The following is a 16,687-nucleotide window of genomic DNA, read 5'->3' on the forward strand; positions in this document are numbered from 1 at the left end:
ATTTCCATAGTCGCACACTAATTAAGTTAAAAAAATTTATTATCATTATCAACAGCATTTACAAGATCATCTTCTATATGACTATTTGACTTATCCAAAAACCTGATTGTCCTGATTGTAGAGCTTTGTTTTGAATTTATTATACCAGATTTTTAATAACAAATATAAAACAACAGGCTTGTTTTAATAAGCCTGAAAATACAGAGGTAGATAAAGAACAAGATAGAAATCTCCTACTTTAATTGCAATCCCCTGAGGTAACCAATATTAACAGTATATCTTCATACATCTTCCTCTGTTCCTAGGAACATACATGAACATATTTACATATACAGTGGGTGGTTGCTGGTTTTATAAAGATGTGAACAAATGAAATATATAACTTTTTTCATTTAATAATAGATTAGAGTCATCCTACCAGATAAATTCATATAGATTTACTTCAGAGTTTTAAATCTAGAGTATGAATTTACTACCATTTATTCAACTGCTCCTCAAGTGATATACATTTGGGTGATTTGAGGTTTTTCCACAACATATAATACTGCACTAAACACCCTTGTGATTGCACACTGTTTTAATTTTATCGCCATGGATATCAGAGCCCTGAAATCCAACCTTTCAAACGTTACTTCCTTCCCCCCATCCTCCCTGTCATTTGGAGAAAAGAACTGAAGGGAGACTAAAGATGAGCTGTGAAAGCCAGTAATTACTCCATACAGCACATGGCCAGCAGCCTCCTGCTACAATATTTACGTGCTATTCCGTTGAGATGGCACTCTGCTCACATGACCCAAATGCAGTTCTCACTCCACCAAGAACACAGCTGAATCCAAACTGCATTGGCAGCTTTGCACATGCTCCGTCTGGCCCTGTGAATCCTCACTCACCCATTGAGATTTCTTTTGGTTTAAAACAACACACCAGCTGCTGAGGCTCCGTTACCTCCAGTATTTTCCTGGCCCAGATCCAAGGCAGGTGGCCCTCTATGAAAACCATTTTTCAAGGTTTGAGCTTTTTTTTTCTGTATTTGTTGGGGATAGAGTGTGTATAATATTTACACGTGGGTATAGCTGATGAGTGAGACCATAGGAAGTAACTCTTTTTCCTGTCAGGTATTATAGGAATAACATTTACCTATTTCCATCATTTGCCTTGACAAAGACCGGCAGCTCTAATGCACACTTAATTCTCAAACAGAGGTCTTGGCACGGGATGCTGTAACTGACTGTTGTGTTGACTGTAATGTGTAAGATGGTGTTTTCTCCTCTCTAGAGACCTGGATGCTTTTTGCCATTCTGGTGGTAAATGATGAGACAGGCAACCATGGATTTCAGCACTCCATCTGTGTTTGATCAGCAAAAAGGTAAAAACGCTGCTTTAACTCACCCTTGGTTCTTTGCATCTTTAGTCCAACGGTAGGGATTTGCACTTGTACAGGGAGAGAGAGTAATGTGTGTGTGTGTCTGTGTGTGGGTGTGGGTGTGTGGGTGTGATGTGGGAAGAGGATTTCACATAGGAAACAAACCTGTTCTAAATGTTCACTTCTCATTTGATAAGCATTTAGAAGGGAAAAATAAGCTTATGGTCTATTAGTCTTGCTTAAGTGCTCCTACCTACAAATTTTAAAAATTGGGTTTCAAGCACACCAGCTATTTCAGATAGTATCATCTTTATTCTCATTAGCTTTTTGTTCAAATCTTTAAAATATATACATTATAATAAGTAACATAAACCCAATAGCTCATTGCTATAGTTTCATAAATATCTCTTGATTCCCTTCAGGAATATATGTTGCCCAGATTTATGCTGTAGTTGATATATTATTTCATCCGAGGTTGTGTAATGACTTATCACTATGTTATTATTTGCAGTGAAAGGATATATCTTTCATACTCATAATTCCCAGTGTGGAAGTAATTTTCCACACAAAACGATTGCTGTGAAATTGATCCATCCTTATAAAAAACATGTATTCAGCCATTCAGTCTGTGCCTGTACATTTTGCATATGAAGTGTGTGCGTGTGTGCATATATATGTATATTATATATATACCTATGTGTAATTATGCATCTTTTCTCTGTAAGTACAGAAAATTTCCATTCTTTAAATGTAAGTAATATTTTAGAAGATTTTTAAAAAACATATCTGATATCTAAACCACTTTCAATACCCTCTGAGTATTCCTCAGAATCCTAAGATCCTTTGGTCATTTACCTGTTTTGGCTACACCGTGAAAATGGTGGTCTGCGAAAGCCTCATTAAGAAAAGTCATTGCTTCTTTCCTTTTCCCTTTTCCTGCTCTAGGCCATAGTGTGTTTACTACCTACCCTTCAAGCTACATCTGGTTTCATGGGTGAATTATTTCAGTTCAGTGCTTTGTCAAGTTACAGACTTACATTTAGATTTCTGAGTAACTACTGTGTGTGTGTGTGTGTGTGTGTGCATCTTCAGGATGTGCCAGTTTACACAGCATTGGGCTAGGAACACCATAGAGAAAGTGATTGTTACAGTTGTGCCCACCACATCCTTTGTACAGTTTGTATCACTGACAGCAATCAGCAAAAGTGAAAATATGCTTAGATCCAAAGACCTCATACTGGCTAAAAAATGACATTTCTGAGCTGTGCAATTCAAAGAGAAACACAATGGGTTTATTTTTTAAGACTAATTTGAGGGAGCTAGAACTGACTGCAGAGCACTAGCCCCTCGTAATGAATCCATCTGTTCCAGTGTTGTGTCTCCTAACAGGATTGAGCCCAAAACATTGTTAAAATATTAATTTATAATATTTATTTTCTTAAAACACCTTTCATGTGAGCAATTCACAGCTATTTCTCCACCCTAGACTTGATTCTTCCCCTTGTAAGTTAACCCTCTCCCTGACACCTCCATCTCTATTTTTCAATCATTTCTCTCCAGAGGTGCTGTGGTATGGTAGAAATAGCCTGGGCGACGTAGGTTAGAATGGCAGAATAACTACCTCTTAGCTGTGTGATCTTAGCAAGTTACCTGACCTCTCTGGGCCTTAATTGCCTCAGCAGTAAAATAAAGGAAACAATGCTCACCTAGCAAGGTTGTTGTGAGAATCTAAAATAATGTACAAAAAGCACCTGTCACATTGCCTGATATGCATTAACTACTTTCAAACTGTGGCTGCTTTTGTTATTATCATTGCTGTTATAATTATTACCACCCTCGACTGTGAGTTCCTCAAATGTGAAAGACTATTCATCTCTCTATCTCTAGCTTGAATTTAGCAGTCCTCAGAACAAATGAGGGTTTAGTTAAGGCCAGTTGACTATACTACATTAATTATTTTCTTTAGAACTCCAGAGTACCATTTAGAGCAACCCCTAGAACAACAGATAACTAAATGATACCTGAGTAGTTCTATTATCACATTAACCCTTCCACCTTCTTAAAAGCATGAAAGGCCATAATAGGTTTAGACGATTGCATAGATTCTAAATACCATATTGTTGGGCAAAACCATGGTGAAGTGACTTTCTCCTGAAAAGTTGAGTATGGGTAGGGCTTTAGTAGAGGATTTTCCTTGAATTCCTAATATCCGGGGAATCAAAGCTCTAGTGTCCACTAGCTTTACATGCAGATGTTGACGAAAGACATTACATCTGGAAAGATCTTAGAAGTCTTGTAAGACCGCTGCGACGGCATCGCCTTTATGGAATGTAGACATCAGCATTTAGGTATGACTTTGTGTCCTATTTTATTTTGCCTTCAAAAGAAAAACACTATCAAAAACCAAGGAAGTCCATGGTGTTCTCCACAACGGGTTGGCATTTGACTTGTTTGAATTATGTATGGAAAGTCATTGACGGTGGATTGTTCCCGAAGTTGGCTTGATTTTTATTTTTGATTCTGAGCCATTGCATCCTCTACCAGCTGTTAATTCATCATGGGGTGGGGGGGAAGGAAATGTTGCATTGCTGTCCGTAAGCTTTTTTATTATTTTTTAATTAGAATTATTAAAGACTTGGCTTTCTCCTTTCATCACTGTGAGATTACAGATCTACCTGAAATGTAACATTGAAAAGAAAAACTCGGCCACATATAAAAATCACCTAGGCAATTTTTGAAAATCCTGATGCCTGGACTCCACCACTGGATATTCCAGTTTATTTGGTGAGGGGCATGGCCAGACAAAGCTCCCCAGGAAGTTCTAATGTACAGCAAAGATTGAGAACCGCTCATTCCATCCATCCCCCTAAGATCTCAGATGGGAAAAGTGAAGCACTGAGAGGTTAAAATGGGGGCCAATTTATGATCATAACACACAGCTAATTAGTAACAGAGGGGACTGAGACCCAGGTGTTCGCTATCCAACAGCAGACTAAGAAGTTTCTTTCCAAGGGCAATCTCTGGTCTTAACAGCTACTTTGAGGTAGAGGTAGGGCTCAGGCAGCTCTGGCTTACGGTTGCCCAGAGAATGGTCAGCAATGTGCACTTGGAAACTATGATGAATAATGACCTTCAGTTTGGCTCAAACCAAAACCAGGTGGATTTGGTAAGTCTGAGTCCCTCCAATTGCATTTTCCTATTTTTCTCTTTAGCAGAGGTAATAAGACAACCCCATGCCAGGGGCTCGGGGACAGATGGACATTTGCTCTAGTTCAGTCTCAGTCCTCATCCCAGTTGCACGGACTTGGACAAACTGGTTGATCTTCTCATCCGTGAAATGTGGATAATATTATACATTCACAGGGTTGCTAGGAGGCTTAAAGATTGTGTTATCTTCCTGGCCAAGAGGATTCGGCTGTGTCTCTGGCTTGCCCTGTGAAGCTGTGAGGGAGGAAGCCTGGGTCTTCAGAGCTCTCCACTCCGGCTTTGTGCTTCTTACTTTCACCACGGCAACGTCTCTCTGGTCCCACGTGTTCTCCCTGGCTGTCTTCCCTCTCAAAGCCCACACGCAGAAAAGGACCTGTAGTAAAATCATTTACTACAGAACACAGAGGTTCCTACTGAAGTTGAGACTTCAGTTATGTAACCAAAGATCCCCGCATGAGGAGGAACCCAGGCCTCAGAGAGAAAACAGAAACGACAAGGGAGGTCCCAAGGGCCTCACCCAGCCCAGCCCTGCCCCAGCTCTGTAAGAAGGGTTTGAGGAAGCTGAGCAGCGTGTCTGCAGGCACCTCTGGGGGGTGTGGCCCACCCTTACAGGTTTTTCTCTGGTAGAGCTGTTGTGAGAATGCGAGGAGGGGCTCGGCCCTCCAGCCCAGATTTATACAGAGCATCGTGTCCTAGGGCTGCTCTAACAAATTACCATAAACTGAGTGGCTTCAGACAAGAGAAATGCAATCTCTCACAGCTCTGGAAGCCAGCAGTATGAAATCAAGATGTCAGCAGGGCATGTGCTCCTTCCGAAGGCTCTAGGGAAGAGTCCTTCCTTGTCTCCTCCAGCTTCTAACTGCCGTGGCTTCATCACCCCAATCCGCCTCCATCTTCACATGGCCTTTTCCTCTGCATGTGTGTCTGAGAACTCCCTCTGCCTCTCTCTTATAACAGTATATGTGCTTGCATTTAGGGCCCACCCAGATACGCCAGGATAAGCTTCTACTCTCAAAATCCTTAACTCAATCTTTCAACATGTGAGGTGACATGTACTCTTTTGCCATATGAGGTCATAGTCACAGGTCCCAGGGACTAGGACATGGATATACCTTCAAGGCCACCATTCAGCCTGCTACTTGGCATGAAAAAAGGTCAGATCTCAAGTTCCTTCTCAGAGGTATACAGTCTCATGGCTGGGTTTTTGGTAAAATCTATTCTCATTTAAGTCGGAAGAAAGGTTGGCATTTGGGAGGTGGGATGGAAAGGGCATAAGATAAAATGGCAAAACTGAGGTTCAAGCCTAAACCTGTCTGACTTCAAAACCCATCTTTTTTCTACTGCAATACTCTTCCTTGATCAACCATACATTTTAATGAAGAAATAAGCCATTAACAAAAATTTAAATTAATGAAGCATATATTTTTACAATCAAGCTGTTATCCCTTGTATTGTGGATTTTTAAAACTCCCACATGCATATGTGCTGGTTTTAATTTCCAACTTTTCATCCAAAGTGGGAACACCAAACAAAAAGAATTTAGAGTGCACAGATATGCACTTTGCTGAAAAAGCAAAAGTTAAAATTCTGATGTGACAAAGGAAGCATGCCTCCAAAGGAAGAATAAGCAAATTTTCAAAGGGGTTTGGGAAGAAAGTAGAGAAAAGGCAGGCAAAGGAGACAGGACAGAGAGGGGATGACTTGGGCTCAGTTGATTTGGGGCACAGACCTCGAATGGGATGCAACCCAGGAACACTGAGGGGAATTCTGTGATTGATTTCCAGATTGATTGGTCCAGATACAGGAAGATTAGCTGGCAGGTGACCATTCCAGAGGTTCAGAAGCAGATTATCTGCTGCCTGTGGGAAAATGCTCAGCCTTCTCCCTCTCTTGGTCAAGAAAGAGGAACAGAGGAAAGAAGTAACAGGAGAAGAATTCTTTTTGCAATTTTCTTGCCCACTCAAGACCTAACCCGGGCAAACACGTTGCCTGGAAGCCTGCCCCTCCCCCTCCTCTGCCTCCTTCTTTGTCCTCTTTCCAGCACACAGGAACTTCCCTTCCATCAGCCAGCTCCTGAGAAAGGTTGTGACACATCAATCCACTCCCAGCCCCTCTTCTGGACCTAGCTAGAGGGAAGCCCCTGACTGATCTTATCCAATTACCATTCACTGGCTTAGAGAACCATGAAACCGAAAGTGATTCAGTGGATTGGGGTTGAGGGGAGTGGTGTCGTTGTCAGCATTCTCCACCATAGGACAACTACAGTGGCCTCGGGAATGGGGCCTCTTGCCTGACTATGCTTCACAAGAAGGAGAATCTGGGAGTGGTACGCAGAGGGAATGAAGGCCCACCTGGTAAGCCGGATCTCCTGAATCAACCCTGATGTTATGTCCCACAACTTGGCTAGATCAACTTCAGAAGGCAAATCCTCAGCTTAGCCCCTTGTCTGGAAGTCAGCTGGGTCACCACACTGAGCTTTTCCTACCATCTCTATTCATTAACTCCATATTTCTTCAGTAATTATTAAACAACTGTGTTGATGAACTGATATCCATAGATTTTCCCTTTGAGGCAACCATTTGGATGCAAGGATTTTTTTTTTTTAACATCTTTATTGGAGTATAATTGCTTTACAATGGTATGTTAGTTTCAGCTTCACAACAAAATGAATCAGTTATATATATTTTAATGGAGCCTAAAGGAAGAACCACTAAACTTGTAGCTATTTTTATTCCCAAACAAGTAGAAAAACAAACCTCTCACCCATCCGCAAATATAGGACAAGGTGAGGAGGTAAGGGTCTAGATGCACTGAGGCCCAAGGTTGGTGTAAAAGATGGGTATGGGCTAGACACCGTGTTGCAGAAAGACCACATCCACCCAGGAGTCATGTTTAGCACACTTGTAAGCCTAATAAATAGGTCCGTGTGCTTAATAAGGGCCCTAACTTTGTTTTCTCAATGTAAAATTTTAAAATGTCAGTTGCTTATTGATGAGGCCACTCTTGTTTTATTGGGTCCATTGGGGGAAGAAGTGAAGGGACAATGTTCCAATCTACATGGGAACTATTTCCATTCCTAAAAGTATCCTCAGAATTTAAAACATATACACATATAACATTTAATAGCATTCTAATGCTTTTTTAACTTTTTGTTTGAAAATAATTTCAAACTTAAGGAAACATTGTAAGATCAGTATAAAGAACACTGTCTTTTACCCAGATTCACCTGTTAACATTTTACCCCATTTGCTTTATTGTTAGCTCTTTCTCTGTGTCCATCTCTACATCTCTTTGTATCTGTTTCTCTATCTGTCTCTCTGCCTCTTTCTCTATATGTATGTATGTATATGCTTATTTGTGTTTGTGTGTGTGTGTATACATGTGTATGTACTTTTATCTCATCTGCCTGCATTCCAATTTTGTCTATTGATCCAATAATGTCTTTTATAGCATTTTACCCCCAGTACAGGATCCAGTCTAGGATTAGGTACTACATTTAGTTATCAGGCCTCTTTAGTCTCCTTTAACCTGGAACATTTCTTTAGACTTTCTTTGTCTTTTATGACATTGACATTTTTGAACTTATAGTCTCTCTCTTTTTTTAATACCAAGTTCCTCTTTATGGGTTTGTCTGATGCTCCCTCACAACTAGATTTAGATTATGCATTCCCAGCCAGAACACCACATGGGCGATGTATCCATCTCAGGTTATCACAACATGGTTTAAATTCTTTTAGATGGTAATTTGATGTTACAGGTGTTGCACTATTAGATATCAACTGGTTCTTACAGAGTTTTTTAAGTACTGGGGTTTCTTTCTAAATGTAAAATTAGCATCACCTTCTTCAAAATATTCAAGCAATACAAAAAAGAATTCAGTATAGGAAGTGTTGTATTCTCTTAACTAGCAAAGGGCTCTGTTCTTCAGAGTCTCTTAGCCCCAGCCTGTTCCCAGCTTCTCAGCTGCCAAGATAAACCCTAGCAACTCAACCTCCATGCGGGGATGGGGAATAGCTTCCAAATGGAGACAGAGATCAGGCCAAGAATATTAACCAGTAGTAATAATCAGAAGAAGAGCGATAACTCTGGTTTATTAAGCAGCTCCCATTTATTAAACCAGACACTGTGCAAAACTTTCACTCCTATCATCTCACTGGATCCTCAACACAGCCTATGAGATAGATTCCATTTCTAGTCCATCTGAGGTTACATGACTTATCCAAGGCCACACAGGACAAAGGCAAAGCTCCCATTTTTAACTCTGGTTTCTGACCCCCAAGCCTTCCTCACACTCTTGTTCACCATGAAGTTATACTTTTTGGATTCTTATAACCCACCTCATCAATCCCTTCCTTCATGACTCCTAGCACAAAAGAAAATAAAGGTGATGGCAGCTAGGTTTGCTCAAGTCTCCCCAGGGCTGAGCTTCCATTTGCAATGAGTTCTGCCCAGTAGGCTCAGCTTAGTGACAGGCCGACCTCTTGCATGGTAGGAGTGGATCCAGTCTTATAGCAACCTGCCTTTAGAGCAAAGAAAGACACCAGAATCCTAGGAGGAGGAGGTGGTGGCTAAAAGGGTAGAATTCACTGGAATTCGACCTGTGGAACTGATGTGGTGGGAATTGGGAATTTGTAAGGTCAGGTCTTGGCTTCCACCCCAGAAGCTTCTGAAGCCAGGTTCTTTATCATTTTCCTACTCAACCTATTTGTTCTGTGCAGCAACAGGTTAACATTTCTCCAAGAGACATTTCAGAGGGCCCCGACCCTGTAATCAAGGTCACAAATAAATAGCAATTGATAAAGAGGAAAGAGAATTATTTTAACCTTGACATCCTAAGCTTTGATCCTGGGTGACCCCAAGATCATTCCTCTGTTCTCTAACTCACAACAGTAAATCAGAACACAGTTTGGTGTTCAAAAAACAACAACAACAAAAACACCTTACTTTTAAGAATCATGAGAGGAACACCTGAAATTCATCTGAAATGACATTTTTATCCTTCTTACTTAGTGCTATTCAAGTCAGCTGACTCAGCATGACCACTACGCAGAGGTCTGGGGATGGGCTCGCAGCTGTCTGCTTTCAGGTGGTCACTGCAGAAGCCGGTCCAGATCCTGGAAGTGTTTTATCTTAGAATAGTAGTAACTTGTAGAATTGAAAGGAACTCAGTGAATGTGTAATCCAGCTCCCTCACTTTTTACATGTGAACGCTGAAACAGAGGGGTTAGCAGCGGTACAGTGTACTGGACTGTAATGGCCACTGGAGTCACACCAAACAATTCAAGTCCCAGTGCTGCCACTCTTTTCACCGACCCTTTCCAGTCAGGCCCCAGCAACGGTCCTTCTGCTGGTGTCATTGGAGCCAACAGAATGAGCCTGAGTTTGGTTCGGAAGTAAAGGCGAATTTTCTTCTTTGCTCAAAGAATGGAGAAACACGAGCTCACTCTCTAGAGGACCCGCTGTCCCTACAGGCTGTGGGCGGGGCTGCTTTATAGGATCTCCTCAGCGGAGGGGGCGGAGCTCTCCCAGGGCAGGCACAGCCATACCGCTCAGGCTCCAGAGCGCAGGCCCGGAGCAGCGTCTCTGCCCACGGCCGGCGGCCATCTTGAATTGAGGTGGTGTGTGCAGCAGCGCTTCTGCCCACGCCCAGAGCTGAGGCGTCTCGCACGGGCGCTTCACCCGAGGAGGACCTCTGGTCTGAAGTGCCAAGTACCAGTACGAGGCCTCTGCACGCGGCTCCCTGTGAGCAAGTGAAACCAGACTAATCACCAAGGAACAAGAAAAAAGGTTAGACTGTATTTTATTACCCAGATTCTATTTTTCCATGAATTGTTAGTGGGCCATGCTGGTGACACTTACTGTGTGACCCAGCTGTTTAACAGCTCTATACCTCACTTTCCTACCTTGTAAATTAAGATGGTGCTATTACAAAGGATTGTTTATAAAGATTGAATTAAGGAATACATGCAAAGTGCCTGCAACCACTGCTGGCCCATAGTAATCACTCAGTAACTGCTAGAGGGTGTTATGGGTTTGTTATAAAGGTGGTTATAACAGTCTTCAGAGGATTGTTAGAAAGATTCAATGACATAATACATACAAAGCACTTGGAACCATGCCTGGCCCAGAGTAACCACTTAGCAAGTGCTAGTGATTCTTATAGATGACTTACCTAAGGTCATATGGACAACCAGTCTTCCCTGGTCAAGAGAACATCCAACCCTCAAGTTACCTCCCCCTCTGTAATGAATTCATAGCATAGCACTCCTTTTTTAAATTTTATTTTTTAATTTTTTATATAATTTTTAAAGGTTAATTTCCATTTACAGTTATTACAAAATATTGTCTATATTCCCCATGTGTACAGTATATCCTTGAGCCTATCTTATATCCAATAGTTTGTACCTCCTACTGCCCCCTTCCTCCCTACCACCACCCACTGTTAATCACTAGTTTGTTCTCTATATCTGTGAGTCTGCTTCTTTTTTGTTGTATTCACTAGTTTGTTGTCTTTTTTAGATTCCACATATAAGTGATATACAGTCTTTCTCTGTCTGACTTACTTCACTTAGCATAAGGCCCTCCAACTCATCCATGTTGCTGCAAATGTCAACATTTCATTCCTTTTTATGGCTGAGTAGTATTCCATTGTATATATACACCACATCTTCTTTATCCATTCATCTGTTGACAGACACTTAGGTTGCTTCTGTATCTTGGCAATTGTAAATAATACTGCTATGAACATTGGGGTACATGTAGCTTTTTGAATTAGTGTTTTTGTTATATTCGGATATAAACCCAGGAGTGGAATTGCTCGGTCGTATGGTAACTCTGTTTTTAGTTTTTTGAGAAACCTCCATACTGTTTTCCACAGTGGCTGCACCAATTTACATTCCCACCAACAGTGTAGATGGGTTTCCTTTTCTCTACATCCTTGACAACATTTGTTACTTGTGTTCTTTTTGACAATGGCCATTCTGGCAGGTGTGAGGTGATGTCTCATTGTGGTTTTGATTTGCATTCCCTGATGATTAGCGATGTTGAGAATCTTTTGTGTGTGTGTGTGTGTGTGTGTGTGTGTGCAATTTCTTTTATAAACAAATTTTAGGCTGGAATAAGGAGCTCCTAGTTTATCATGTTGGAGATTGTCCTTGCTGCTATAGGCTGTTGAAGTGTGCCTCCCTTATGATCTGGTTGATGTGGGAATAAGGACCTTGGCATACCGCGTACTCCTCATATAAGGACTGAGGGGTACTCTTGTTGAGTTCAGCAATGATCTGGTTTAAGCTGCTTTCTGATACAATTCTGTTTCTGGGGAATTAACACTGCTGCTCCTGTCATTATCATTGCTTGAACATGCACACACTTTGGTTCCTCTTAGTGGTTCCTTCCTTATTGTGTTTTGTTGCATCCTGAGACTCCTGAAAAACAGGGTTTCTCTTACTCCTTTTGGACTGGGGAGAATGGTGATTGTCCTCTTTATTATCATTCCTTCTTCTTTTCTGCTTATTGTTCAGTGACTGTGTTTCTAATTCCAACAGCATGTCGGTAATTGGGTCTACGTTCATATTTAGGACAGAGAATACATTAGTACTGGCCAAAGTGGCCCTGGCAGAATTGGCCGAAGAAGCAAAGCAGGATGATGGTGAGGACCAGAGATGGACCAGTACAGGCCAAAGTTGCCCTGTAAAAACATTCTGGCATGGCATACCTCCCTAGTCCTGGCCCCAAAACCCTAGAAACCTTGAGTATCTTTTCATGTACCTGTTGGCCATCTGCATTTCCTTTTTGGAAAAATGTCTATTCAGTTCTTCTACTCTTTTTTTTTTTTTTTTTGGCTGCGCTGGGTCTTCGTTGCTGCGTGTGGCCTTTCTCTAGTTGTAGTGAGCGGGGGCCACTCTTCATTGCGGTGCACGTGCTTCTCATTGCAGTGGCTTCTCTCATTGCAGAGCACAGGCTCTAGGCACTTGGGCTTCAGTAGTTGTGGCACATGGGCTTAGTTGCTCCGCAGTATGCGGAATCTTCCCGGACCAGGGCTCGAACCCGTGTCCCCTGCATTGGCAGGTGGATTCTTAACCACTGCGCCACCAAGGAAGTCCCTTCTGCCCAGTTTTTAATCAGTTTTTTTTTAATGTTGAGTTATGTGAACTATTTATATATGTTGGATATTAATCCTTTATCAGTCATATCATTTGCAAATATTTTGTCCCATTCAGTAGATTGTCTTTGTCGATGGTTTCCTTTGCTGTGCAAAGCTTTGGAGTTTAATTAGGTCCCATTTGTTTATTTTTGCTTTTATTTCCTTTACTTTAAGAGACAGATCCAAAAAAATATTGCTGTGATTTATGTCAAAGGGTGTTCTGCCTATGTTTTCCTCTAGGAGTTTTATAGTATCCGGTCTCACATTTAGGTCTTTAATCCATTTTGAGTTTACTTTTGTATATGGTGTTAGAGAATGTTCTGATTTCATTCTTTTACATGTAGCTGTCCAGTTTTCCCAGCACCACTTACTGAAGAGACTGTCTTTTCTCCATTGTATATTCTTGCCTCCTTTGTCATAGATTAATTGACCATAAGTGTCTGGGTTTATTTCTGAGCTCTATATTCTTTTTTTTTTTTTTTTTTGGCTGCATTGGGTCTTTGTTGCTGCATGCGGGCTTTCTCTAGTTGCAGTGACGGGGGCTACTCTTGGTTGCTGTGCACAGGCTTCTCATTGCAGTGGCTTCTCTTGTTGCGGAGCACGGGCTCTAGGTGTGCGGGCTGCAGTAGTTGTGGCATGCGGGCTCAGTAGTTGTGGCTCACAGGCTCTAGAACACAGGCTCAGTAGTTGTGGTTCATGGGCTTAGTTGCTCCGTGGCATGTGGAATCTTCCCAGACCAGGGCTCAAACCCGTGTCCCCTGCATTGGCAGGTGGATTCTTAACCACTGCGCCACCAGGGAAGTCCCATCTGGGCTCTATATTCTTTTCCATTGATCTAGGTGTCTGTTTTTGATAGCACTACTTTTTGTTTGGAAATTGGAAGGGGCAGAATTTGCCTAGCAAGAAAACCACATCAGAAAGAAAATAATTCCCAGAAAAGCTCACAGGTCTTGGAGTAGTTCTACTTTCCCTTTCCTCTTTTTCTGGAGTTCTATCCTCTCAGTCTAAGACTTGCCTTCTGATATAACTCATCCCATTGCTTAAAAGCCAGCCTACCTGTTAGCTTCCACTTTCCATGCTGGTGCCAGGCAGGTTTCTAGACTTTCTATGCTGTTCTAGGAATCGATCTAGTCTTGAAGCACAATCTTACTTTTAAAATTATTATAGTTTCGTAATGTTTTACGATTTGATAGAGAAATCCTCCTTTGACACTTTTTTCAATTTTTTTTGTTTTTTTTTCAATTTTTTTTTTTTCCTCTTTTTGTTTGTTTTTGCTTTTGGTGTAGTAATACATTCACACAATTTCAAGGTATAAAACAATGTACAGTGAAAAATCTCCCTTCACACCAACCCATCCAGCCATCCAAATCCCCTCCTGGAAGCAAAACAATGTAAGCAGTTTCTTATATATCCTTACAAAGAGATTCTATGTATAGATAAGCAAATACTTAAGTATATTCTTTTTTTCTTCTTCAAAGCATAAATTTATCTATTTATTTTTACAAATGAAAGTCAGTATCATTTTTCTGAGCCCGCCCCCCAAAAAAACTTTTGGAACTTTCACTGAAATGACATTAAACTTAAAAATGAATCTGTATAATAATTAAAATTAGTTATACTATTTAGTTCTCCTATCTGGAAACATGGCATGTATCTTCATGAATCCAACTCTTTTCTTAGTTCCTTATTTAGATTCTGAATATTTATTACTGGGTATTTTATATTTTCATTTTAGTGAGTTATTTTCAATGTAAGGAGGAGTTAGTTTTCCTCATATTATTTAATATAGAAGAACTATTTAGTTTCATATTTATTTTTAAATCTGGTTAAGTTATTAATTCTAATGGTTCTCTGGTTAATTCTCTTGTGCCATCCTGGTGCACAGGATGAAACCAGATGGACTGGTTTAAGATCCTGCTCTGCCATTTAATAGCTGTACAACTTAGGGGAAATTATTAAAGCTCTCTGTGTTTCAATTCCCTCATCTGTAAATAGGGTAAAGATACTACCTACTTCATAAAATTGTTGAAATAAATAAATAGCTTAATTCAAAGGAAACTGTTAGGACAGTGCAAAGAACATGAGTAAAAGTTAGCTTTGATTAAACTTTGATAATTTTGCTCTTTATGATTATTATCTCATTTCTTTTTGCTTCATATATTACTGCATTAGATAAAATTTGTCTTCTTTCTTTCCCTATTTTTTCACTATTAGGTGTGGTGTTTGAAATTGATTAGAAACAAATGTAGTTAATCATATTGATAATGAAATCTTTTATTCCTAGTTGTTAAGCTTTTTTAAGGAACAGATATCAAATTTTATTAAATGCCTTTCTATTCTTTATTCATATAATCATATATTTTCCCTTTGTTCTACTGATGTGATATATTTTATTAATAGACACGGGAAAATCAAAACATCTGTATTCTAGAATAAACTCTGTTCAGTCATGGTGTATTGTTCTTTCAACATCCAACTTAATCTGATCTCGCAGAATTTATTTAAAACTTAAAACTGAGTTTACAAATTGGGTCCATCTATAGATGCCTGTATGCACACGTCTTTGGCAGTTTATGCTAGCCTTAGAAAATAAATTAGAAAAATTTCATTCTCTTTCTGTGCTTCAGTATGAGAACTATTTGTTCCTTGGTTATTTGACATTTATCTTAATATTTTAAAAGAATTCGCTCAACCTCATATTAGAATCCTTATGCTATTACCACTAACTTTAATTCTCTCCTTGGTGTACAAACAGCTTCTCATAGATGCATTCCCAATTTTCAGTTAATGTGTAGATTTTATTTTTTCTACAAGTGAGTATAAACTCTGGCACAATGATGTCTCTCCAGCAGAATAATGAGCTGCACAGCTTGTGGAGTGTAGGATATAGGCTGCTGTGAGTAAGAGAGAATGGAATGTGGAATACTGTCCAGCACCAAGAAAGGTCACAGGTTCACTGGAATATATGAGGGCTTCGCCACCTGAGTGAATGGGCAGCGATAAACAGTAGTGCACATTGGTCAAGAGGGTTGAATCTGAGGCCTGACAGCCTGCAGCCTTATCTGAGTTTCACCACTTACTAACTGTGTGACTTTGAGTAAGTCACTTTCCTGCCCTATGCCTCAGTTTCCCCATCCATACAGTGGGAATAATTCTCATAAGGTGAGAATTAAATGAGTTGATTTCTAGAAAAGGTTTAGCACAGTACCTGGTGCATAATAAGCGTGGCATATTGTTGACCATAATTATGATTGTTATTCAGACAGTGACAGAGACCCCCCTGGAACAGTGGATGCTTTCATAGCTACTGGGAGACATTGTTGTGCCGTCAAAATGGTTGTATTGAACTTTTTGCTAACTTTAGGATTGTTCTGAGTTTAATTCCTTCAAATATGCTACCAAAAATTCTAGAATTCAAAACTGTGCAGGAAACACAAAAAAGCTAAGAACCTTGACTATAGACAGACCACAAGACTCTTCGGAATGTGATTGAGATGCACTTTGGCCACATTCCCACATTCATGCGTATACCGCTGCAGAGAAGTTAGTTCTGGGATCCATGCTTTCCAAGCCGCAGTTCCAGTGAATGGGCTGTAGGAGGAGCCTCCTCCAAGGTGTTATTGAGTTAGTACTATATGATAAGGTTGCCCTTACAAATTAGTGAAGAGAGGAGAATTATACAAGATTTGGGGGAAAAAAGTAATTGTGGCATGCAAATATAAAGTTTAAAATTTCCATATTAATTACAGCTAAATGTCAACACATAAGTATAAGGTTTCACGGGCAATGAATCATAAGTGCAATATCCATAGATTTTGTTGGTTTATTTTTCAAAAACCAACAAGACAAACTGAGAACTTAAGTGGCAAACAGGGAAAAATAACTGCAGCATAGATAGCAGATGAAGAGTTGGTGTCCTTAATGTATATAGAGCTCTTTCAAATCAATTAGATAACGACAAATGCCTTGAAATA

General features: G+C 40.3%; 1 protein-coding gene across 1 annotated transcript in view; it reads left to right on the forward strand.

The window, feature by feature from the left end:
• Positions 1-1,308: 1,308 nt before the first annotated feature.
• Positions 1,309-16,687, forward strand: part of ANKRD55 (ankyrin repeat domain 55) — a gene marked incomplete at both ends in the record, with an annotated part of 101,120 nt that continues 85,741 nt past the window's right edge. Inside the window, one exon of the mRNA XM_082836799.1 lies at positions 1,309-1,366. Within this exon, the coding sequence (XP_082692925.1) occupies positions 1,309-1,366 (58 nt within the window). The remainder of the gene's footprint in view (positions 1,367-16,687) is intronic.

This window comes from Leucopleurus acutus, assembly GCF_964270905.1.
Source record: "Leucopleurus acutus genome assembly, chromosome: 3".
NCBI classification, from domain to species: Eukaryota; Metazoa; Chordata; class Mammalia; order Artiodactyla; family Delphinidae; genus Leucopleurus; species Leucopleurus acutus.